Source organism: Oncorhynchus keta, chromosome 17 (assembly GCF_023373465.1).
Source record: "Oncorhynchus keta strain PuntledgeMale-10-30-2019 chromosome 17, Oket_V2, whole genome shotgun sequence".
NCBI classification, from domain to species: domain Eukaryota; kingdom Metazoa; phylum Chordata; class Actinopteri; order Salmoniformes; family Salmonidae; genus Oncorhynchus; species Oncorhynchus keta.
This window is the reverse complement of record NC_068437.1, coordinates 21,792,199-21,818,637: the sequence shown is the minus strand read 5'-3', so window position 1 is coordinate 21,818,637 and position 26,439 is coordinate 21,792,199. Positions and strand designations below refer to the sequence as shown.

The 26,439-nt window shown below is 44.5% G+C and overlaps 1 protein-coding gene across 2 annotated transcripts in view; it reads left to right on the top strand.

Moving 5' to 3' along the window:
* Positions 1-26,439, top strand: part of cdh13 (cadherin 13, H-cadherin (heart)) — a 620,914-nt gene that overhangs the window by 327,380 nt on the left and 267,095 nt on the right. For both annotated transcript variants that reach the window (XM_052465701.1, XM_052465703.1), the window contains exon 6: positions 25,509-25,653. In XM_052465701.1, the coding sequence (XP_052321661.1) occupies positions 25,509-25,653 (145 nt within the window). The remainder of the gene's footprint in view (positions 1-25,508; positions 25,654-26,439) is intronic.

Below are 26,439 nucleotides of genomic sequence, written 5' to 3'. Positions count from 1 at the left end.
CAGATAGCATTTGTTAGATAGACTGGCAGTGCCAGAGGCAGTGCCAGAGCCTAGTGTTAGAGGCATTGGCAGCGGCACCGATAGATAGCACTGGCAGCGGCACTGGCAGCAGCAGATACTGGCAGTGGCACTGGCAGATAAGTACTGGCAGAGGCACTGGCAGTGCCAGATACTGGCAGCGGCAGTGGCAGACGTATCATACTGGCGAAAGTAGCAGGATATGCAGATGTGATAAGGTACAGGCAGATGTTAGAGGTAGTGTTAGATAGGTACTGGCAGATAGCAACGGCAGAGGCATTGCAGATAAGTACTGGCAAAAATAGATAAGAAAAGAGGCAGTGCCAGAGGCACTGGCAGAGAACGACAGAGGCATGGGCAGAGGCATGGGCAGACGCGACTGGCAGAGGTACTGTTTTGTATTGGCAGGGCCAGAGGCAGTGCTAGACGTACTGGCAGAGGCAACGGCAGGAGGCATGGCAGAGGCATCATATGCTTAGATATCCGTGTGTAGATAAGTACTGGCAGATAGTACTGGCAGAGGCATGGCAGGGCTACAGAGGCAGGGGTTAGGTACTGGCAGATGCAACGGCATAATTTCTGGCAGATAGTACTGGCAGTGCAAGGATAACGTGTTAGAGGCATTGGCAGATAAATGATAGAGGCATTGGCAGATAGCAATGATAGAGGCATTGGCAGTGGCAGTGGTAGACGTATTGGTACTGGCAGTGGCAGTGGCAGCGGCATTGGCAGAGGCATCAAGCAGTGCCAGAGGCAGTGCTAGAGGTCAGTCTTAGGAGGCATTGGCAGTAAGTACTGGCAGAGGCATTGGCAGAGGCACTTGGCAGACGCAGACCCATTGGCATTGGCAGGCAGTGTTGTGATGTGCAGAGGCAGTGCTACAGGCAGATGGCAGCAGAGGCAGGTGCTAGAGGCATTGGTACTGGCAGTGGCAGATGCTGCATTGGTACTGGCAAGTGCTAGTGGCAGAGGCAGTGTTACAGGCAGAGGAAGCAAGAAGTGCAGAAGCAGCAAGTTAGGAGGCAGAGGAACGTGTAAGAGGCAGTGTTAGGAGGCAGTGCCAAGGCAATGGCAGTACTGGCAGATGTACTGGCAGTGCCAGAGATGGCAGTGCCAGATGATGGCAGTGCCAGGAGGCAGATGCAGTTACAGGCAGATGCAGCGCCAGATGCACAGGCAGCGGCACTGGCAGCTTACTGGCAGTATACTGGCAGCGCCAGATAAGTACTGCTTCAGGCGCAGCGCCAGATGCTACTGGCAGATAGCAACGACAGATAAGTACTGGCAGAGATACTGGCATCTGGCAGATACTGGCAGATAGCACTGGCAGATACTGGCAGATAAGTACTGGCATAAGTACTGGCAGCGGCATCTGGCAGATAAGTACTGGCAGATAAGTACTGGCAGAGAGGCACTGGCAGTGGCATTGGCAGTGGTACTGGCAGCGGCAGACGCATCATACCGGGGGCCACAGATGCTAAGAGGCAGTGCCAGGCAGATAAGCAGTGTCCGATAGCAGAGGCAGTGGTACTGGCAGATGGCATTGGCAGTGCTAGAGTGCAGTGCTATGGCAGTGCCAGGAGATACTGGCAGAGGCAATGACAGATAGGCATTGGCAGAGGCATGGGCAGATGCAATGCCAGAGGCATGGGCAGATATACTGGCAGTTAGGAGGCAGTGCTGAGAGCGCAGTACAGGAGGCACTGGCAGATGTTACTGGCAGATGCTACTGGCAGATAGTACTGGCAGAGTGCAGATGCAGTGGCAGGCAGATGCATCAAGTACTGGCAGTCAGAGTGCTTCAGAGGCAGAGGCAGTGAGATAAGTTGCAGAAAATAGATATAGATGTAGCCAGACGCAGGCAGATGCATTGGCAGATAAGCAATGGCAGATAAAGTACTGGCAGATAGTACTGGCAGTGTAGATATAGCAGTGTTTGAGCAGCATTGGCAGATGCAATGATAGAGGCATTGGCAGAGGCATGGGCAGATGTACTGGCAGATAACGGCAGAGGCACTGGCAGAGCAGACGCATTGGCAGTGGCAGTGGCAGACGTACTGGCAGCGGCAGATGGCATCATACTGGCAGAGGCATTGGCAGATACTGGCAGACGCAGACGCACTGGCAGTGGCAGTGCCAGAGGCAGAGGCAGTGCCACAGGCAGATAGCTGTTGGAGGCAGTGCCAGATGCACTGGCAGTGGCAGTGGCAGATGCACTGGCACTGGCAGTGGCAGTGGTTAGATGCAGAGGCAGTGCGTTACAGGCAGATAGCAGCGTTGATGGCAGAAGAGTGCCAGATGGGCAGATAGCCAGATAAGTACTGGCAGAGGCAACGGCAGAGGCAATGCCAGGAGGCATGGGCAGAGGCATTGGCAGATAGCAATGGCAGAGAGGCATTGGCAGAGGCAACGGCAGTGGCATTGGCAGAGGCATTGGCAGACGAGTGGCATTGGTATCATCGTGGCATTGATAATGGCAGTGGTGCATGTAGTGGCAGACGCATTGGCAGAGGCATTGGCAGACGTAGTGGCAGAGGCATTGGTAGTGGCATTGGCACGGTAGTGGCATTGGTAGAGGCAGTGGTAGTGGCATTGGTAGTGGCATTGGTAGTGGCACTGGCAGAGGTAATGGCAGAGGCAATGGCAGAGGCATTGCAGAGGCAATGGCAGAGTGCAATGGCAGATAGCAATGGCAGAGGCAATGGCAGATATTGGCAGATAGCAATGGCAGAGGCATTGGCAGAGGCAACGGCAGAGGCATTGGCAGATGCAATGGCAGAGGCAATGGCAGATAGTAATGGTAGAGGTAATGGTAGAGGCATTGGTAGGCTGGCATTGGCAGAGACACCGGCAGTGGCATTGGTCGTGGCATTGGCAGATAGTAGTGCTGGAGGCAGTGTTGAGGCACTGGTAGTAGTGGCATAGATACCGGTATTGGTAGTAGTGGCATTGGTGAAGGCATTGGTAAGTAGAGGTAGTGGTATAGGTAGATGTAGTGGTATTGGTAGTGGTATTGACTGTGCCTTTAAACAGCTTGGAAAATTCCAGAAAATTCTGTCATGGCTTTAGAAGCTTCTGATATGCTAATTGACATAATTTGAGTGAATTGGAGGTGTACCTGTGGACGTATTTCAAGGCCTACCTTCAAACTCAGTGCCTCTTTGCTTGACATCATAGTAACATCAAAATAAATCAGCCAAGTCCTCAGGAAAGAAATGTAGACCTCCACAAGTCTGGTTTATCCTTGGGAGCAATTTCCAAATGCCTGAAGGTACCACATTCATCTGTACAAAAAAATAGTACGCAGGTATAAACACCACGGGACCAGGCAGCCATCATACCGGGAAGGAAGGAGACACGTTCTGTCTCCTAGAGATAAACATACTTTATTGCGAAAGTGCAAATCAATTCCAGAACAACAGCAAAGTACCTTGTGAAGATGCTGGAGGAAACAGGTACAAAAGTATCAATATCCACAGTAAGACGAGTCCCATATCAACATAACCTGAAAGGCCACTCAGCAAGGAAGTAGCCACTGCTCCAAAACCGCCATAAAAAAGCCAGACTACGGTTTGCAACTGCACATGGGGACAAAGATAGTACTTTTTGAAGAAATGTCCTCTGGTCTGATGAAACAAAAATAGCACTGTTTTGCCATAATGATAATTGTTATGTTTGGAGGATAACGGGGGAGGCTTGCAAACCGAAGAACACCATCTCAACCTTGAAGCACAGGGGTGGCAGCATCATCTTGTGGGGATGCTTCCAAAGTTGTGGCAAAATGGCTTAAGGACAACAAAGTCGAGGTATTGGAGTGGCCTTCACAAAGCCCTGACCTCAATCCCATAGAACATTTGTGGGCAGAATGGACTAAGCGTGTTCGAGCAAGGAGGCCTACAAACCTGACTCAGTTACAGCTCTATCAGGAGGAATGGGCCAAAATTCACCCAACTTATTGTGGGAAGCTTGTGGAAGGCTACCCGAAACGTTTGACCCAAGTTAAACAATTTAAAGGCAATGCTACCAAATACTAATTGAGTGTATGTAAACTTCTGACCCACTGGGAATGTGATGAAAGAAATAAAAGCTGAATTAAATAATTTTCTCTGCTATTATTCTGACTTTTCACATTCTTAAAATAAAGTGGTGATCCTAACTGACCTAAGACAGGGAATTTTTACTAGGATTAAAGGTCAGGAATTGTGAAAAACTGAGTTTAAATGTATTTGGCTCAGGTGTATGTTAACTTCCGACTTCAAATGTATATGTCATGTTGAAAAATGCCATCTAATGTAATTGAAAAATGTCTTTGTCAAGAACAGGCAAAACTGTCAGTTGCTGTTAGAGTAGTCTTAATTTCATTATTCAAAGGCCTTGATTATGATTTAGTCTCAGATTTGATTTCGTCTCAGCAGTTTATCCAATTTGACCCAACAATGTAAGTGTACACCTTAATCTTTACAGTCATGTAGTCCTCAAAATGGAAATATTTTGCACAGACACTAGTGAGCTGCTACCATTTGTATATAATATTAATACTGTATCTTCCTACCTCATGACAAGGTTCTATCTAAAGTTGCTATCCTAAGTTATTCTTCTGTGCAGAAATGTCCTCATCCCTGGCCCCTGGATTGATTAGGTTGCGAGTGCCCCGTTGCTTGGCCGTGTGCATTACTGCCAGTAATTCAGTGACTCTGTCGCCCGCTGTGTGGCACGGCCCATAATACACTCAGCTCGGCCTGCCTGAGAGCCAGGAAGGACAACTCTGCTTTCATCCACAGTCAGGAATAGATGGCTGGAGCCAAAGCTCTTAGCCCTGCGATTATGGCTGGACATTTACCACACAGAGGGTACGGGGACAGCTGCACATCTTGACATAGAGGTGGTACAAGATAGAGATGTCTGATCCTTCTTTACTTTGTTCAGATTATGTCTCTCCAACCGTGCATTTACAGTATGTAGGAAGGGAAATGGGCATGTATGACTACTCCTTTGATGTTAGCAGGCACATTTGGACATGCAATTTACCCACTTTTGTAGGTAAATCATTTCTCACTTTTTCCCTATTACCAGTGTCAGTCATGTAACGGTGGTTTATCGGGCATTACACCTGTAAATAGTCAATCACATTGGAGCTCATGGAAAATAATGGTTTTCTCACCTTTGAATGAGTTTTTTAAATGGACGGCCTTTAAGCACTCTGTGCACATCATCACATGACTGGGAAGATCTGACACTGGCTCTGGGTCAGCTTGGGTAGTGCACGTAGCACACAAAAGGAGATGAGTAATACCTTGAGAGAGAAGAGCCATTTCTCTACCTTGAAACACCTTGGAAACGCCTTTGTGACTCTTTCAACACATTTCAGAGGAGGATTATTTTTATCTAGCCGCTTCTATAAAAGATTTCCGGCCCTATATCATTATCTGTCTACTATCATTTCATCCCCCTCCCATTCTATCTCTCTAAAGACTGGCTATTTATATCTACACACATCACAAGGCCTTCTTTATCTTTGATGTGATGAAGGACATTTCAAATACGGTTAAACTTTTTTACATTCTGGAGACAAAAAAAAACAAAGAATTTGCATATACATTTTTATCTTCAAGGCCAGTGTTTGTAAAAAAAAAAATGTTGTTACTCAATCTAAATTATTTTATACACCTGTTACATATTTATGGTGACAGAGAAGATTAATGAGGCCTTTGAATGACCATTATCAATAGCTGTTTAATCACAAGGTGTCAAGCCACCTGGACCCCGAACCTGAAAACCGTGGCACCACTATGTGGGCAAAAAAAAACATATGCTAGCCAGTTAGCTAGCTTGCCAAACCAACCATCCTTCTGATCTTACCTGATCTCCCTCTCCTCTTGTGAAGAAATGAAACAGTCCTGTAGTATTCCCAAACAGCATTTACAAGGCACGGCTTATGTGGAAATCATTACCCTGTAAACATCACCTGACAGATTTACTGGACATAAAGTGTTTGCAAAGTAGACGATATGTTAATAAAGTCACAATTGATTGAGCATTTTTCTACGGCCAACAGCCTAATTTGTACCTGGAGCTGGATGATTGGGTAGTGATGGTTAGGGATTAAGGTTAAGGGTTAAGTGATATGATTGGAAATGCAACAGTTGTCCAACAGATAGACACAGCAGTGGACAACAGACCAGACGGAGTTCTCACTCTGTCTTACTCTGCATCTGCTGTGTTTATCCTCCCACCAGGGACATGACGTTTGGGATAGATGATCCATCTCTCTTTCCCTCACTCTTGTAAACACTCTCTTTCTCTCCCGCTCTCTCTGTCTCTCGCTATCTTGGTCTCTCTATAAGTCCCTCTCTTCAATTCTCTCGGCATTGTCCTTTCAGTATGTCTCCCTCTGAGATTCAACAAGAAAGCATGGCCAGGAAACCGTGAATAAGAAAAAAACAGATTTTTTTCCCCAACAGAGCTCATATTCAGTGCTTTGTACTGTAGGTAGGCAACAGATGTGGACAGGAATTGTGGATTAGAGCCTTTCCCAGTGGGCCTGTGTGAAAAGCTGCCCTGAGCAGCCCTGACTGCATGAGGAACTCAAAAGCAGCACACCCTGTCTAGCACCAGAGATGCACAAACACAAGACGCTGTTGTTGCCAATGCAAGTGCTTTAGCTCACTGGACCAAAGGAGTTATTAGGAACCCAAGAGAGATATTATAAAAGAGATCGTCTTGAAATGGGAACTTCTACTCTGAAGATTGAGAAGAATGGCATTGTGGAAAACATTATGATATTGATGCAATTTGATGCTAGATCTCAAGCATGTAAAGACTTTCTGTGTAGCAAACTCCCTTTTATCTGTTCTAAAATACAGAATACTAGAATAGTGGATTATGAATTTCCTTCAACAGACTGTGAACAGGTGTGTACTGAAATGAAGTCGAAGCCACATGGGCTTTTTCTCAGTCTGTTCTCCCTGTAGGCTACATTCAACACATCTCTGGCCAGGAGGTACAATTGGACGTTCTCCCTCACTTTTTGTTATTAGCCTCACAGCCAATTAAACAGTCCCTTCCTTCTGGTTTTCAAGGCTTTGGTCCTGAATACACTTCCATCCCTCTGTTTCTCAAAGACTTGGCCAGTCACACAAATCCTCCCTGCTGCTGCATTTGACAATGTGAAGGCAAAGTAGTGCTTTATGGAAAGTAGGAAATCCTCTCTCTCTGCCTCCAGGGGTGGCTGTTTTGAGGTCAGCCAATAAGTATATCCACTGAGGCAGGTTTTATGTGTTGGAGGTAGAGGTAGCTTGAAACAGGCATAGCTGCAGGAGAGCAGAGCAGTCTCTATGGGATGTGAGGAGCGCATGCAGCAGGTCCCCTTTGAATTCTCTGCAGTGCGGTGACTTGAATGCCTTCGAGGAGATGAATACAGAGTGAATCTCAAACGCGCTGAAATGGAGCGGCTTCCATATGCATGACCTGACTCTTTCAGCACTTCCATTCAGTCCTTTTTGAGTGTATTTAAGGTGGTGATAAAGGCCCAGCTCAGCTCTATGTCCCCCTGACAATGAGGAGAGCCCTACCCTGGTACAGGCTAGGGCTGTTGAGGTGACTGTATTACTGCCACGCCGGTAGTCATGAGTCAGTCAAACTCAATCCAAGGAGGGCCTAGTGTCTGCTGGTTTTTGGTTTATCCTTTCAATTAAGACTTAGGCAACCAGGGGAGTTCCTTACTAATTAGTGACCTTAATTCATCAATCAACTACAAGGGAGGAGTGAAAACTCACAGACACTCGTCCCTCCGTGGAATGAGTTTGACATGTGCCGTTGAGTCACAGTAATCTCCTCTTATCCACTCTGGACATGTGTTGGTAGTAGAGGTCGACCGATTAATCGGTATGGCCGATTAATTAGGGCCGATTTCAAGTTTTCATAACAATCGGAAATCAGTATTTTTGGGCGCCGATTTGCCAATTTTTATTTTTATTTTTTTATACCTTTATTTAACTAGGCAAGTCAGTTAAGAACACATTCTTATTTTCAATGACGGCCTAGGAACAGTGGGTTAACTGCCTGTTCAGGGGCAGAACGACAGATTTGTACCTTGTCAGCTCGGGGGATCCAATCTTGCAATCTTACAGTTAACTTGTCCAACGCAATAATGACCTGCCTCTCTCTCGTTGCACTCCACAAGCAGACTGCCTGTTACCCTAATGCAGTAAGCCAAGGTAAGTTGCTAGCTAGCATTAAACTTATCTTATAAAAAACTATTAATCATAATCACTACTTAACTACACATGGTTGATGATATTACTAGATATTATCTAGCGTGTCCTGCATTGCATATAATCTGACTGAGCATACAAGTATCTAAGTATCTGATTGAGCGGTGGTAGGCAGAAGCAGGCGCGTAAACATTCATTCAAAAAGCACTTTCATGCGTTTTGCCAGCAGCTCTTCGTTGTGCGTCAAGCATTGCACTGTTTATGACTTAAAAGCCTATCAACTCCCGAGATGAGGCTGGTGTAACCGATGTGAAATGGCTAGCTAGTTAGCGGGCGCTAATAGCGTTTCAAACGTCACTCGCTCTGAGCCTTCTAGTAGTTGTTCCCCTTGCTCTGCATGGGTAACGCTGCTTCGATGGTGGCTGTTGTTGTTGTATTGCTGGTTCTAGCCCAGGGAGGAGCGAGGAGAGGGACGGAAGCTATACTGTTACACTGGCAATACTAAAGTGCCTATAAGAACATCCAATAGTCAAAGGTTAATGAAATACAAATGGTATAGAGGGAAATAGTCCTATAATTCCTATAATAACTACAACCTAAAACTTCTTACCTAGGAATATTGAAGACTCATGTTAAAAGGAACCACCAGCTTTCTTACATAGCACATATTGCACTTTTGTTTTTGCATTATTTAAACCAAAATGAACATATTTCATTATTTACTTGAGGCTAAATTGATATTATTGATTTATTATATTAAGTTAAAATAATTGTTCATTCAGTATTGTTGTAATTGTCATTATTACACATAATAAATAAAAATCGTCTGATTAATCGGTATCGGCTTTTTTGGTCCTCCAATGATCGGTATCGGCGTTGAAAAATCATAATCGGTCGACCTCTAGTTGGTAGTACCCAACTCGCTAACGACCATCAGGTCGCTAATGGCCTGTTACACAGGGCGTTAATTGTCACTATAATCATTCTGACATCAATGCAAATGTAATCAAGAATCATATCAAACACTTATCATCAAACAATATTGTGCTTTTAAAACTCACCTCACAGTATACATATTAAAGGTTATGCATAGGCATAAGCTGCCACGGTCATCTCCCTCTTCGAAGGGGGTGACACTCTAGACCGAAACTGTTACAGACCTATATCTATCCTGCCCTGCCTCTCTAAAGTCTTCAAAAGCCAAATAGATCACTGACCATTTTGAATCCCACCGTACCTTCTCCGCTGTGCAATCCGGTTTCTGAGCTGGTCATGGGTGCACCTCAGCCACGCTCAAGGTACTAAACGATATCATAACCGCCATCGATAAAAGACTGTGACTGCCTCGCCTGGTTCATCAACTACTTCAGTGTGTCAAATCGGAGGGCCTGTTGTCCGGTCCTCTGGCAGTCTCTATGGGGGTACCACAGGGTTCAATTCTCGGGCCGCCGACTATTTTCTCTGTATATATCAACGATGACTCTCTTGCTGCTGGTGATTCCTTGATCCACCTCTACGCAGACGACACCATTCTGTATACTTCTGGCCCTTCTTTGGACACTGTGTTAACAAACCTCCAGACGAGCTTCAATGCCATACAACACTCTTTCCGTGGCCTCCAACTGCTCTTAAACGCTAGTAAAACCAAATACATGCTCTTCAACTGATCACTGCCTGCACCCGCCTGCCCGACTAGCATCACTATTCTGGGCAGTTCTGACTTAGAATATGTGGACAACTACAAATACCTAGGTGTCTGGCTAGACTGTAAACTCTCCTTCCAGATGCATATTAAACATCTCCAATCCATAACTAAATCTAGAATCTGCTTCCTATTTCGCAACAAAGCCTCCTTCACTCACGCTGCCAAACATACCCTCGTAAAACCGACTATCCTACCGATCCTCGACTTCGGTGATGTCATTTACAAAATAGCCTCCATCACTCTACTCAGCAGTCTATCACAGTGCCATCCGTTTTGTCACCAAAGCCCTATATAGCACCCACCACTGTGACCTGTATGCTCTCGTCGGCCGTCACGGGCTCCAGCAGGTATATCTCACTGGTCATCCCCAAAGCCAACACCTCCTTTGGCATTGTGTCTCCTTCCAGTTCTCTGCTGCCAATGAATGGAAGAATTGCAACAAAAAAAATCACACAAAACAAATTACAAATAAAAAAATTGCTGAAGTTGGAGACTTATATCTCCCTCACTAACTTTAAGCATCAGCTATTTGAACAGCTTACCGATTGCTGCAGCTGTACACAGCCCATCTGTAAATAGCCCATCCAACTACCCACCTCATCCTCATATTGTTTTATTGACTTTTTTGCTCTTTTGCACACCAGCATTTATACTTGCACACTATCAATATCTGCACATCTATCACTCCAGTGTTAATTTGCTAAATTGTAATTACTTCACTACTATGGCCTATTTATTGCCTTACCTCCTTATTCCATTTGCACACTGTATATATTAAATTGTGTTATTGACTGTACTTTTGTTTATCCCACGTGTAACTCTGTTGTTTTTTGGTGCACTGCTTTGCTTTATCTTGGTCAGGTCGCAGTTGAGAACTTGTTCTGGCCTACCTGGTTAAATAAAGGTGATATAAATACATAAATAGGCCTATACATGAGCCCCGCCCCCCAAAAAGCCTGAATTAAAATGGTGATTGTACAGTTATACAATACATAGCCTCTCGCTGTCACGTTCGTGATAAGCATACATTCTTCTTTTAATTAACAAATAAATACTAAACAAACTAACAAAGAAACAAAATGAACGTGCCGCTATATAACACGAGTGCTGACAGGCAACTAGACAATAACCCACAAAACCAAAATGGTAAATGGCAACCTAAACAGGATCCCCAATCAGAGACAACGATAAACAGCTGCCTCTGATTGGGAACCAATTCAGGCCACCATAGATCTGCATTTACCTAGACAAACCAAAACCCCATAGATATACAAAACACCTTAGACAAGACATAAACACACATACCACCCTCGTCACATCCTGACCTAACCAAAACAATAAAGAAAACAAAGATAACTAAGGTCATGTCATGGTGTGGCAGAACCCCCCAAAAAAAAAAGTGTGCACTCCCGGCCGCAAACCTAAACCTATTTGGGAGGGTCTGGGTGGGCATCTAACCTCGGTGGCGGCTCTGGTTCTGGACGCCGCCCCCCTTCTTTACACCGAGTCCTTCCTTGTAGCACTGACCCGTGGATCATCGTCGGATGCTCTGGACTGCGGGTCCTCACCGTAGGCCCCGGGCTGGGGACCCTCGCTGCGTGGATCATCGCCGGATGTTCTGGACTGGGGACCGTCGCTGGAGACCCCGGACTGGGGACCGTCGCTGGAGACCCCGGACAGTGGCCCGTCGTTGGAGGCTCCGGACTGTGGCCTGTCGTTGGAGGTTCCCGGACTGTGGCACGTCCTTGAAGGTTCCTGACTGTGGGCCCGTCGTTGTAGGTTCCGGTCTGTAAACTGTCGCCGGATGCTCTGGACTGGATACTGTCACCGGACGCTCTGGACTGCCAAGGCGCACTGTAGGCCTGGTGCGTGGTGCCGGCACTGATGGTACTGGGCTGGGGACACGCACCTCAGGGCGAGTGTGGGGAGGAGGCACAGGATACACTGGACCATGGAGACGCATTGGAGATCCAGAACATAGAGCTGGCTCAATACGTCCTGGCTGGATGCCTATTCTAGCCCGGCAAATGCGAGGAGCTGGAATAGAGCGCACCGGGTTAGAATAGCGCACTGGAGATACCGTGCGCATCTCTGCGTAACACGGTGCCTGACCAGTTACACGCTCCCCACGGTAAGCACGAGGAGTTGGCTCAGGTCTCCTACCTGACTCAGCCAATCTCCTCAGGTCTCCTACCTGACTCAGCCAATCTCCTCGTGTGCCCCCTCCCAAAAGAAATCTTGGGGCTGCCTCTCGGGCTTCCGTGCTAGCCGTGTACCTTCATATCTTCGCTGTTCCTCTATTCTCCTGTATTTCTATTTATCGCCGTTCCACTGTCTCTAACTCCTCCTTAGGACGGCGATACTCCCCCGGCTGTGTCCAGTGTCCTGCTCCAGATAATATCTCCTCCCAGGTCCGTCTCCCCATTAAGTTCTGTTCCTCCTTTTCATGCTGCTTGGTCCTTGTTTGGTGGGTTATTCTGTCACGTTCGTCATATTGATGAGACCAAGGCACAGCGTGATAAGCATACATTCTTCTTTTAATTAACAAATAAATACTAAACAAACTAACAGAGCAACAAAACGAAAGTGCCGCTATATAACACGAGTGCTGACAGGCAACTAAACATAGACAATAACCCACAAAACCAAAATGGAAAATTGCCAACCTAAATAGGATCCCCAATCAGAGACAACGATAAACAGCTGCCTCTGATTGGGAACCAATTCAGGCCACCATAGACCTACATTTACCTAGACCAACCAAAACCCCATAGATATACAAAAAACCCTAGACAAGACAAAACACTCATACCACTCTTCCTCACATCCTGACCTAACCAAAATAATAAAGAAAACAAAGATAACTTAGGTCAGGGCGTGACAACCGCATATTACGCACGGCAGAAAAACATAAACAAATTAGCAGATTTAAGATGTCTTTGGTACATAAATGGTCTTGCCTATACTCTAAAATTAAACAAATGATTGAAAAACAAACCGGTGAGAAAATCGCCTTCATTCGCTATTGGAGTGCATACGGTTGACGTGTTTTTTCTCTTACCCCTGTTCCTGCCCATTTAATAATGGGACATTCTAAATTGAAACTAATTCCACATATTATTAAAGACAAGATTATATTGAGAATAATCTGATGGGTGCGAATGTGATCACTTGATGAGAGAACAGCGTGTGCAGCCTGAGGCAAGGAACAGAGCACAAGCTTTTTTTGTGACTTTCTCAAATCATCAATATACTCGCATCATGCAGCCCTTATATGTTTTGATTTCTAAGACATTCTAAGGTTTATATTAGTCAGAGCTAAAGTTGCCAAATAACTCTAAATCAAGCATATAGGACCTGTTTCAAATTATAACTTTTGCGTTCAATATAGCCACTTCATATGCACACTCTCTCCGGAATGGGAAAACCATCCTTTCTATTTTATTCAGCTAAGTTCAATTATATTCTTCTTACTATAAAATCATATCATATAAAATAATGGCACGGGATACCTTGTCTGCCAAATGTTGAAGCCTACGGCAATTTAATGACCACCATAGCCCTTGTCCAGGCCACGCACAGCCACAGCACACGTCCCTCTTAATAATAATAATAATAATAATAATAATAATAATACGTCCGTCCCTCTTCTCTAATGAACCCATTCTCTAGCTGCCCTCACAGAGATTCCAGATTCAAAGCAAAGGTGTTCATACTGCGAGAGAGGGAGAGGGAGAGAGAGAGAGAGAGAGAGAGAGAGAGAGAGAGAGAGAGAGAGAGAGGGAGAAAATGGGGTGGTTAGTTTGAGATACTTTAAGCCTTTAAGCAATCCAAAGCCTTTTCTCCAAAAGAGTTGATGTAGTTAGCAGCCAATTCTATGTAGCATTACGAACTGATTAGAGAGAAACAGAGGCATTTTAACATGCAATACATGGTGTTGCTTCTGCAGCTGTCTAACTCCCCTCATCCTCTGTGTTAGTGAGATAATGCTTGTTCAAAGCGTGTGTTAGTGGTTTCTGTAGTCCAGGGAGGGAAGCCAGTAAATGGCTCTCTGCATCTTAAGAGGAGCAGTCATTCTCATGTCAAGGTTACTGAGTATTTTCTTCTGAGTACGAGGTGTGTGCATCAGACATTATTTTCATGAATGTTCATTTTAGGACCAAGGCCTTGGCAGGGGTCACGTTAGAGTTCAGAAACCTTAATTCTGACAACACAGACCATCTAAAAAAGATGCATTTTAAACCATTTCACCTGCGTTTTAGATTAAAAGTCAACAGTGTTATTTTTCTGCTTCAATAGAGTGATCAGGGACGTGCAACTACAGTTTTCCTTCACAGAAAATACATTAGTACAACACATTCGGCAGAACATTGCTTCATTTTCATCAGATGACAACAGAAGTGCAACGCTATTTGGCTAGCAGCCACACAAGTAAATGAGCCTATAATGAAAAAGAAAGGTATTTTTTGCAAAAACGATGCATGGTCATCATATTTCTAAGGTTTATCATAGCTACATTTCCTAATGTTTTGCTTGAAGTTTAACTTGCATTTTACTGGAGAGAAATAGGCTACACGGAGGGAAAAGTACCAGAGCACTGTCTGCTGATAGAATGCCCATTTGTGAATTCTCATCATAGGGGAGAAGTGCAGCTGAAGAACAAAATTAGTCTGATGACAAGCAGAAATTACAATAAGAAGCATTTTAGATCTGTGTTTACAAAATGCAGTAAGATATCTCTTATGCATTTTATCATTTCTTTCTGCGTGAAAAATGTGACCCCTGCTTGGGGAACGAGCTCAATGTGGGAGCTATCAATGGTACATGACTCAAACTGAGATGATGCATGGTGTTTTATTCAATATACAGTAAATGGTAGAGGTGACTCTTGAATGTTGAATGAGAGGGAAGCAGAAATAACTTGCAAACCACTCAGAGAGGGCTGAACTATCAGAAAGGAGAGCAGAGAGCTCTTGGGCAATTCCATGGCAACGGAATTACACTGAGACTCAGATTTTTCACTTAAAAATGAATGCCAAACAAATATTGTTGAAGTTTTACAAAAACATATTTACAAGACAAAATGGACAGATAAAACATTTGGCAACAGAATAAACAGAGAGATGTTACTATAATTATATTCCAAAACTTTAAATTAGTTTATTTATTTTACTGTGTAAATTGTTTAAGTAGTCATTGTGCATAGTTGTATGGTTTGTTAAACTTTGAAACCAATGTTTTTTGTTAGGTTTTCGTTAGATCCTTTACAGTGGAATTGCCCTCTTATGGCTCAATGTGACATTTTTGATCTCTTAGTGATAAAGATAGAGAAATAGAACCGAACCACTCAGAGAGAGGGGGGAGAGAGAAAGAGACAGCGAGAGAGAGAAAGAGAGAGAGAGAGAGAGAGAGAGAGAGGGAGAAAGAGGGAGAAAGAGGGAGAAAGAGAGAGAGAGAGAGAGAGAGAGAGAGAGAGAGAGAGAGAGAGAGAGAGAGAGAGAGAGAGAGAGAATTAGGGAGAAATAGAGAGAGAGAGAAAGAGAGAGGTGAGTAGTCTGATCTCCACAGTTTGTGAAATCACGGCCAGCTCAGCTAATAAACATGGTGTAATGGCTTCAGAGTGATCATTTGCGGGGATGTGACAGCCAGGGATGTGCACAGGGTGTAATTTTCTCCCCAGCGAGAGAAGACCATCTTCTCTCATTCTCCCTGCCTTTAATAAGTAATTTCCCTCCAAATGAAATCACTGCCTCCTCTTACAAACATACCAATTTGCAACTTGAGGAAATATTTGGAGTGATCCACGACAGAAACCGCTACCTCATTTTCTTAACAAGCACAGAGCTGTGTACAGAATGCAATGCAGAGCCACTGGGCTTCCCATGGTAGCTAACTGCCTCCCTCTCAGGAATGGCATTGGGAAATTAGGCCAGTGTGCCTGTCATTGATTTAGTTTGAACTGTGAAGTTCTCTCACTGCCTTTGACTCGTTTTCTCAGGGAACCACAAGCTTGCAGAGAGCATTACCAGTCATTCAGCATGCAGATTTTGCCAAGAATGCCCAATGACTGTATTTTCAGTGTATTAAATAACAGTACATTTTCTTTCTGTCTAGAATTCTCCATTAATGTTGACCCTTGGGCTTTAAGAAGTGATCTAGTTATTCCCAGGAGCATAAAGGGACTGAATGTACGGTAGGCTACAGGTTCTTATGTGCTATAAGTTCCTACATATGCAGCACCCCTGCTCTATTCCTCTGTGGCCACAGGCTTTCCTCCACTCGGAGATGCTACTTGGGCATGTGCCATGGCGACGCGTGGGTGTGCTAATTCAGTCAACCCTTTCAGAACATGTGAGAGACTATGGGAGCAACATGTGTTTTATGGTCCCATGTGTCTCTTTGAGAGAAAGAAAAAGAGAAGGATGAAGGGTTACATATTTGGAAAAGTGTTGTCCTACCTTGTGAAAGTTGGAAAGTTAATCTTACCATGCTTGGGTTCTGATGAATGCTTTGTAGGTTATGCGGGGTTTGTTGGCACAGACTGATCACATTTTCAATCATTGTAGTCTCTCTATTGTCTTCTACTTCAATTGACTTATTCAGCAGTATGCAAAGCCGTGTCTCACTGCGTTGCTTTAGCTGACTTGTCGTAAGGTTTCACCCATGATTTACGTTCTCTCGATTAGAGGTCCTGGGCTACAAACAAGCGCTTATTCCAAGTACTTAGAGATAAGAATCTCAGGTGATCTAAGGTCAAATGTTCTAATGCCCAATAAAAATGCTTGTCGTAAGAAGACCGCCTGATAATATGTAGAAGGTAAAGCGATGAGTTGAATCTGATGCCCAGAGTATGTATGAATAATGAATGTATATATACATAATGGATGTGCAGTCACACACTTCACTGAGCAGTGGATGGTGTGGTTGCCTTCAGCTCTCTCATAATTCACTGGTCTCTCTCATTAATCTGGCCCTGGTTCAGAATGATGAGGAAATGAAGCAGGGAGCCGTGCTCCAGTACAGTCTCCAGTACAGTCTCTATGACATGGCCATCCACCGGCCAGAAGGGTCGTCTCACCTCGCCAGAGATATAGCTCCAGTCAGACTAATTAAGAAAGAAAGAAAGAAAGAAAGAAAGAAAGAAAGAAAGAAAGAAAGAAAGAAAGAAAGAAAGAAAGAACGAAAGAAAGAAAGAACGAAAGAAAGGACAAAAAGAGCTTAGGAAAGGAAGGGAGGAAGGAAGAAATGCAGTGCAGTACACATAAGTTATGTACACTGCATTTAAGTGCGCTTCTCTGTACAGCACCAGCTCACTTAGTCAGTGTAAAGGGCACTACACACCCTTCACAATATGGTCGGTTCCAAATATTTGAGCCACACAAAAGTACTTAGAACTATGTAGAAAATGGCACACCGTCACTGCGCTTGCATAGTTTATGCCAGCAGCATACCACCCTACATCCCACTGCTGGCTTGTGTGTGAAGCTAAGCAGAGTTGGTCTTGGTCTGTCCCTGGATGGGAGACGAGATGCTGCTGAAAGTTATGTAAGAGGTTCCCTTTCCTCTGGTCAAAAAATATATATCCCAATCCAGTGATTGGGGACATTGTCCTGTGTAGGGTGCTGTCTTTTGGATGGGATGTTAAACGGAGTGTCCTGACTCTCTGTGGTCACCCATGGCACTTATCATAAGAGTGTCCTGGCTAAATTCCCAATCTGGCCTTCATACCACTGTGGCCACCTAATCATCCCCAGTTTACAATTGGCTAAATTCCTCTCCCCTGTAACTATTCCCCAGGTTGTTGTTGGAAATGAGAATGTGTTCTCAGTCAAATTAAAATGGTAAAATAAGGGTTAAAAAAAGGTGTGTAGCAGCCTTTAACTGTGAGAGTAAAGTACACTTGACGTGTAATCAGCTGTCAGATATATGTAAGAAAGGGAATAGCTGAAAACAACAGGTAAATGATGTCATTTAGCTGAGGTGTGTTGGCTGCCGCTGAGCGACTGCCAACACAAAGGTGTTTTAAGGGGCAGGTGACGTTTGAGGTTGTTACAGGCATACGGTATTCACAGGCCAGTGTTTGAAGTCGGCTTATGTAAGACGCTTCCTTTGTCTCCATTGCAGATGACGGCTCTGTTGATGTGATACATTCTCCAGTGATCAGACGTAAGGTGCCTCGATCATAGCTAATGTTATCTTAGTCACTCAGACACGGCGTGCTGTGAGGTGTGTATGTCAGGGAGACTTTCAATAGGACTCACAGGGGGGCCTGTTTATAAATCCCTCTCTCTGAAAGAAACCTTTTGTGTCCCTAAATATCCCTAAATGAATGTGTTATCTAATTTAGCTGTTACCCTATTCATGGTGTGTGTGTGTGTGTGTGTGTGTGTGTGTGTGTGTGTGTGTGTGTGTGTGTGTGTGTGTGTGTGTGTGTGTGTGTGTGTGTGTGTGTGTGTGTGTGTGTGTGTGTGGGTGGGTATGCAGGTGGGACTGTGTGTGTGTGCGCATCTGTGAGCAGGTGGGACTGTGTGTGTGTGTGTGCGTGTGTGTGTGTGTGTAAGCTTGTCAGGATTAGTATATGTGTTTGATTGTTACATTTTTTTTACGGTACTGGTACTCCCTATATATAGCTATACTCTTGTGTTACTATTTTTCTTTTTATTATTATTTATTAACTCAACATCATTGGACTGGTGTACAACATCGAGCAAACAGCCATGCAATCTCCATACACAAACATTGGCAGTACAATGGCCTTACTGAAGAGCTCAGTGACTTTCAACGCGGCACCGTTATAGGATGCCACCTTACCAACAAGTGAGTTTGTTAAATCTCTGCCCTGATAGCGCTGCCCCAGTCAACTGTAAGTACTGTTGTTGTGACTTGGAAGTGGTAGGCCACACAAGCTCACAGATCGTGACTGTCGAGAGCGGAAGCATGTAGCGCATAAAAAACATCTGTCCTCGGTTGCAACACTCACTACCGGGTACCAAACTGCCTCTGGAAGCAACGTCAGCACAATAACTGCTCATCGGGAGCTTCATGAAATGAGTTTCCATGTCCGAGCAGACGCACACAAGCCTAAGAGCACCAATGCCAAGCTTCTGCTAGAGTGGTGTCAAGCTTGCTGCCATTGGACTGCCAGTGCCCGACCTCACTAATGTTCCGGTGGCTGAATGGAAGCAAATCCCTGCAGCAATGTTCCAACATCTAGTGGAAAGCCTTCCAGAAGGGTGGAATCTGTTATGGCAGCAAAGGGAGGACCAACTCCATATTAATGCTCATGATTTTGGAATATGATGTTCGACGAGCAGGTGTCCACATACTTTTGGTCATGTAGTGTATATCCTATATGTTTTTACGTTTGTTGCCTGTGTGTTTGCGTGGGACATGGTTTGCTGGAGAAGATGAGATTGTGAGTTCTCGTGTGAGCACCATTAGTTGAGAGTCAGCAGTTTCGCTGATGAAGACAGAGGTAGAGGAAATGGCCCCTCATAAATACCCTGCTACTGTACTGTAGTCTGTCTGTGTGCTGCTGCTTCCCCAACGACTACACCGCCGAGAAGTGAGAAGAGAAGTTGATGATCTATAGGGCCATTAGGCATCTAACCCCTAACTCTCTCACTTTACTTGCATCTCTGTCATTACTACCATTATGCCTTGTTCTCTGGGCCCGGGGCCCACCATTGGAGATAGAGGGAGAGAGGATGACCTGTGTGATAAAGCGGGGGAGGGGTGTCATGCATTACTGATAGTGAGGGGAGCAGGAGCAGCTAATATGCTAGATAAGAGAGGAGTAGAGCAACGACACCACTCCCTGTGATGGATACCTTTGGTCTGGTCTTTCTGGGGAATTATCCTGTTAGCTATTCCTATCGTACAGCAGAGAGGAAGAAGGGGCATTCATTTGCTTATTGTGTGATAGGGTAGACAAAGGTGATGTTAGAATGACACAAATGATGTTATGTTTGAGAGCGGCTCCTTATGTTCATCTGTTGAAATGACACTGATCCAGTCTGGGATGTAACACTTTCAAGGTACCGGTACATGATGTCTTCTTAAGACAGAATCTTATATCTTAAGACAGGGCAGAGTGCAATGAGCATAATGAGTAGCTCTCCATATAAACTTTTACTCTGAGTCAGGTAGGGAAAAATGAACTTCTTATTTCAGCGTTTCAGTGGACGAATGATTAAAGATGTTAAATCGCTTGGTCGACGGGTGGATTTGAATGCTCAGGCACAATGACCACATTTACATGCCCACCAATATCCCGTTGTTATTCAGGATACTCAAGTATTCCATTTTTGAGTCGATGCTAATAAACATCATATCCTGTTTAAAATAACCTGAAAAAGCTTGTGTCCCGGTTATGAGAAACCCGGATAAGATGCCTGGGACATGCTGATCTAAGATCGGCCACTGTGGCATGTAAACATCTTATCCCATTTACTGTTGTTTTTGCAATCTACACAAGCTCAGTTTCTCATATCCTGGGTGTTGTGTGATAATGTTTTCATCTGATTGCCAAACAGATAACTTAAATAGTAGGCTATACCTTATAATTTAGGCCATATTATAATTTCCGACATTTGTTTGTCAACTACAGTTTGATACATGCAGCTTCTCTTCTGTCATAAACTGTTGCCCCTGAAGACTAAATAAAGTAATGCTCACCAGAATAACACCTTACATTGATAGAATGAATGCATTGGTAATCTAGTTAACACCAGTACAGTTGTCTGTTTAGTTTAAGGACCTGCGAGAAAATGCAATAATTCCAAAACAGTAGAAAGAATGTTTTAAGCAAATGAAAGCTGAGAAAACGATGGAACGCAGTTCTGGTAAGACTTCAGTTCATCTTGGGTACATATTGTATGTGATTGAAATGCTCTGCTTGCATAACAGTGTCAAAGATAACAAGTTACATGCGCATTCACATTTTTTCAAGAGACACTGAATGAAAGAAATTATATTTCTCCACCCCTGTTCCCAAGACAAAATGTATATTTGTTTTATAAATTTACTGCAAAAATGTAATATTATATGAGGCTACATGTGAGAGGTTATAGGCCTACAGTCAGTGTCCACATTTCAGTTACTATTCCATTTAACCTCGTGAGCGAGATATCAAAAGTGTATGTAAACAGTTTATCCAGAATAAGACCTTAAGCGGGATATAAGCTACTCTCCGTAATACTGTAACGCATGTAAAAGTGGTCCCTGACTAAGAAGAGTCTTAGGCTCACACTCTGACTCTGAGTATTAAAGTCAGCTTTTTTTGTGTCAGATGTTGGGATTTGTTTGTTTCGCCTGTGCTCTGCTAAGCCGGAGAGTTTCCCCCGGTGAGGGGATGCCAGGCCAATGAAGCTCCATCCTCAACATAGCCACAGAGAGAGAGAGAGAGAGAGAGAGAGAGAGCGAGAGAGAGAGAGAGAGAGAGAGAGAGAGAGAGAGAGAGAGAGAGAGAGAGAGAGAGAGAGAGAGAGAGAGAGAGAGAGAGAGAGAGAGAGAGAGAGAGAGAGAGAGAGAGAGAGAGAGAGAGAGAGAGAGAGAGAGAGAGAGAGAGAGAGAGAGAGAGAGAGAGAGAGAGAGAGAGAGAGAGAGAGAGAGAGAGAGAGAGAGAGAGAGAGAGAGAGAGAGAGAGAGAGAGAGAGAGAGAGAGAGAGAGAGAGAGAGAGAGAGAGAGAGAGAGAGAGAGAGAGAGAGAGAGAGAGAGAGAGAGAGAGAGAGAGAGAGAGAGAGAGAGAGAGAGAGAGAGAGAGAGAGAGAGAGAGAGAGAGAGAGAGAGAGAGAGAGAGAGAGAGAGAGAGAGAGAGAGAGAGAGAGAGAGAGAGAGAGAGAGAGAGAGAGAGAGAGAGAGAGAGAGAGAGAGAGAGAGAGAGAGAGACTAATGAGAAGCCAGGAGGAGCACCACAGCGCTGGGGGCTTACGTACAGTCTGTCTCCAGGAACTCCAGGGGCCTCATTTATACATGTTGGGTATGCACAAAACATGCTTGTGACAGTTGTCACCCAAAAATTTGCATTTAAAAAATAAATAAACATGAGAATGTGCTTGTCCTCCCACAAACTTTAGACCATGCGTACGCAGTTTCTAGTGGTTGAAGAATTGCGTTTCAAGAAGGCAAAAGTAGCCTAGTAGCCTTGTGCAAATGGGGAATATATGATGACGTATTCATAACCAAAAAGTATATATTTCTGATTATTCTTTAAATTCCCTGATCATTGCAGAATAAATTCCTCACCTTTTCTGACTGATGGTTCCGTACAAAATGGTCAATAGGTCTACAACAAGTTAGGATAGGCTACCGTTCGTCCCATCTCTCATTGAACTGGACCCACTTCTCAGTAGTAAATAGATAAGCTTCCGGTGTTTAAAGTATTTTGCTCTATGCAATCCAAAGTTTAATGGTAGAACAGTAGTTCACCTTTTCCATTGACATTTTGTAGGCTCCGTCTGAACACTGTGATGTCACATTTCTCCAGTAGACAATTTCTCATTTATAAAGGTAATACATATATCATAAGCATTGCACCATTTCTGGCCATGATGAGTTCATGTTCCCCAAGTAGCCATACAACAAATGCATATTTCGAATTTAAATGATCCTTTTAGATAGGCTATTATGAGGCTATTATGATTTCAAGTTGTTGCTCTATGCATCAGAAAGGGAGCGTAGTTTATAACATAGGCTACAGCAACATTTTGCAGGTGAACAGACAGTTGATATGTTGCATTGAAATGTGTAGGCTACCACTGTAAGTAGGCCTAGTGTCGTTCAAACATTTTTCAGAGAATTCATGGGCATTGCAGCACATTTAGGTTTGGGAGAAAGTCAATGCAAAACATTATTGAATTCAAACCATCTGTTTACAGGTCCACAGCAGTTTGCAATTGTTTTTGTGTTTCAGAAACGTTCATTTACAATTGCGACCTGGCCAAGATAAAACATGTGGAGTAAAACAAACATACAACAAACAAACATACAGTCAATAATACAGTAGAAAAATAAGTCTATATACAATGTGAGCAAATGAGGTGAGATAAGGGAGGTAAAGGCAAAAACAAAAAACGCCATGATGGTGAAGTAAATACAATATAGCAAGTAAAACACTGGAATGGTAGATTTGCAGTGGAAGAATGTGCAAAGTAGAAATAAAAATAATGGGGTGCAAAGGAGAAAAATAAATAATTACAGTAGGGGAAGAGTTAGTTGTTTGGGATAAATTATAGATGGGCTATGTACAGGTGCAGTAATCTTTGGAGTTCGTTCCAGTCATTGGCAGCAGAGAACTGGAAGGAGAGGCGGCCAAAGGAATAATTGGTTTTGGGGGTGACCAAAGAGATATACCTGCTGGAGCGCGTGCTACAGGTGGGTGCTGCTGTGGTGAACAACGAGCTGAGATAAGGGGGGACTTTCCCTAGCAGGATCTTGTAGATGACCTGGAGCCAGTGGGTTTGGCGACGAGTATGAAGCGAGGGCCAGCCAATGAGAGCGTACAGGTTGCAGTGGTGGGTAGTGTATGGGGCTTTGGTGACAAAACGGATGGCATTGTGATAGACTGCATCCAATTTATTGAGTAGGGTATTGGAGGCTATTTTGTAAATGAAGTTCGCCGAAGTTGAGGATTGGTAGGATGGTCAGTTTTACGAGGGTATGTTTGGCAGCATGAGTGAAGGATGCTTTGTTGCGAAATAGGAAGACAATTCTAGATTTAACTTTGGATTGGAGATGTTTGATGTGAGTCTGGAAAGAGAGTTTACAGTCTAACCAGACACCTAGGTATTTGTAGTTGTCCACATATTCTAAGTCGGGTGCAGGTGCAGGCAGCGATCAGTTGAAGAGCATGCATTTAGTTTCATTTGTATTTAAGAGCAGTTGGAGGCCACAGAAGGAGAGTTGTATGGCATTGAAACTCGTCTGGAGGGTTGTTAACACAGTATCCAAAGAAGGGCCAGAAGTATACAGAATGGTGTCGTCTGCGTAGAGGTGGATCAGAGACTCACCAGCAGCAAGAGCGACATCATTGATGTGAGCCATGGTCGCCCTGCCAGTGCGGCGAGGTGGAATAGCCCGCACTGGGCTATGTAGGCGAACCGGAGACACCGAGCGCAAGGCTGGTGCCATGTAAGCCGGCCCAAGGAGACGCACTGGGGACCAGGTGCGTAGAGCCGGCTTCATGGCATTTGGCTCGATGCTCAATCTAGCCCGGCCGATACACGGAGCTGAAATATACCACACCGGGCTATGCATCCGCACTGGGGACACCGTGCGCACCACTGCATAACACGGTGCCTGCCCGGTCTCTCTAGCCCCCCGGTAAGCACAGGGAGTTTGCGCAGGTCTCCTACCTGGCGTAGCCATACGCCCTGTAAGCCCCCCCCCAATAAATTTTTGGGGCTGATTCCCGGGCTTCCATCCACGTCGCCGTGCTGCCTCCTCATACCAGCGCCTCTCCGCTTTAGCCGCTTCTAGTTCCTCCTTGGGGTGGCGATATTCCCCTGGTTTAGCCCAGGGTCCTCTCCCGTCGAGGATTTCCTCCCATGTCCAGAAATCCTTATTGCACTTCTCCTCTTTGGGCTGCTCCTGCCTGTTGACACACTTCTTGGTCCTGTGGTGGGTGATTCTGTCACGGTTTTCATATGGCGAAGGAGAGTCGGACCAAACTGCAGCGTGTCGATTGCGATCCATGTTTATTTAAACAAACGTAAACACGACTAAACACAAACACTACAAAACAATAAACAAAACGAAAACCGAAAACAGCCTATACTTGTGTCAACTAACATCAAACAAGGACATCAAGACAGTAAGGACAATCACCCACAATACAACCAAAGAATATGGCTGCCTAAATATGGTTCCCAATCAGAGACAACGATAAACACCTGCCTCTGATTGAGAACCACTTCAGACAGCCATAGACTCTCCTAGAACACCCCACTAAGCTACAATCCCACTAAGCTACACACCACATACAAAAACCCATGTCACACCCTGGCCTGACCAAATACATGAAGAAAAACACAAAATACTTTGACCAGGGCGTGACAGGCCGTTAACTTTTATCACTGTCCATCTATTCATAAAATTATAGTCTCTGCTGCTGTAGTGTTGGGAAAGAGAGAGAGAACAGAGACAAATGAGTAGTACTCGATTGGCGCGACTCACCGCTCTTTACATAGTTTACAGTTCTTTTATGAATGGTGAAATATTGTAGTTACTGTTTTATGTGCTACCTGCCTGTGTGCCGTGTGCCGCGTGTGTGTGTGTGTGTGTGTGTGTGTGTGTGTGTGTGTGTGTGTGTGTGTGCGTGCGTGCGTGCGTGCGTGCGTGCGTGTGAGTCCGAGGATAAGTACATAAACTACTCTTGTTCATACAATATAGACTCGTTTTTGATTGAATTGCGCTTTTTCCGATACATTTATCTCTCAGACATGTAACAGACAATCAGGTATTCTATGCTTTCACCCATCTAAATGAATGTCATTCTGTATAAACCTTGTCATACCAGCTGTATAACTGAACTCCTGTCCTGACCTTTGACCCTTGTGTGTCCTGTCTGCAGCTGGAGGTGTCTGTGACAGACCTGAGTGGGAAGCTGGTGGAGGGTCCTGTAACCCTGCTGGTGGACGTCAACGACCAGAATGACAACAGGCCCATCTTCAAGGAGACCCGCTACGCTGGGGAGGTGCTGGAGGGCTCACCTACTGGTAGGTGGCGGTGCTCTCTCTCTGCTTATCTATGGCGATGTTGACCACGGTCGTATTAATCAGTGCAAAAATTTGCTAAACATTTTGCAATGGAAAACGAAGCATTTATGATTGAACAAGTTCAGGGAATCGCTCCACCTTTTGGGTAATTTGCTTCATTTTAGTTCCTAGTGAAGATGACCACGGTTAAGGGAAAGCTGGTATGAAGATAGTGATGCAGTGTCATCATCAGCCTACTGCCACTGTCAGCTGTGACCGTTATTTGACCCGACTTCATATTGCTGCATTAATGGTGGTCTGATATCTGAGACGAGCTGAAAGCAGCTGAGAGGACAAAAAAGGGTCAGGAAAATGCAGGAGTAATTATGGTGTCATATTGATTATTTGTGTTTCGTACTTAAGAACAGAACTGTATCCTCAATTTTGAAAAACATCCACCAAGACTGAACTTTGAAAAATATTCATCAAGAATCTCTGAAGAAAACATGTTTCCCCCCCCATTAATGTGTCAGAATAATACACCTTGTCAGACAAGGTGACCATAGAAAGGTGAGCATCATCATTTGAGCTTTCATTCCTTTTTTTCATTTTACAGGACTATTGTTGTTGTGTGTTGTTTAATGACTCACACAGGAAGCAGACCATTTGGAGAGTGGACGACATCTCCTTTCTCCTCTCCTCTTCTGTGTCCTGCAGAAATACATTTAAAAAAGACAGGGAAACAGAGCAGAGCCTTTGGAGGTCTGAACTTTTTCCTCTGTTCTCCTGGTTCCTCTGCTATCCCCG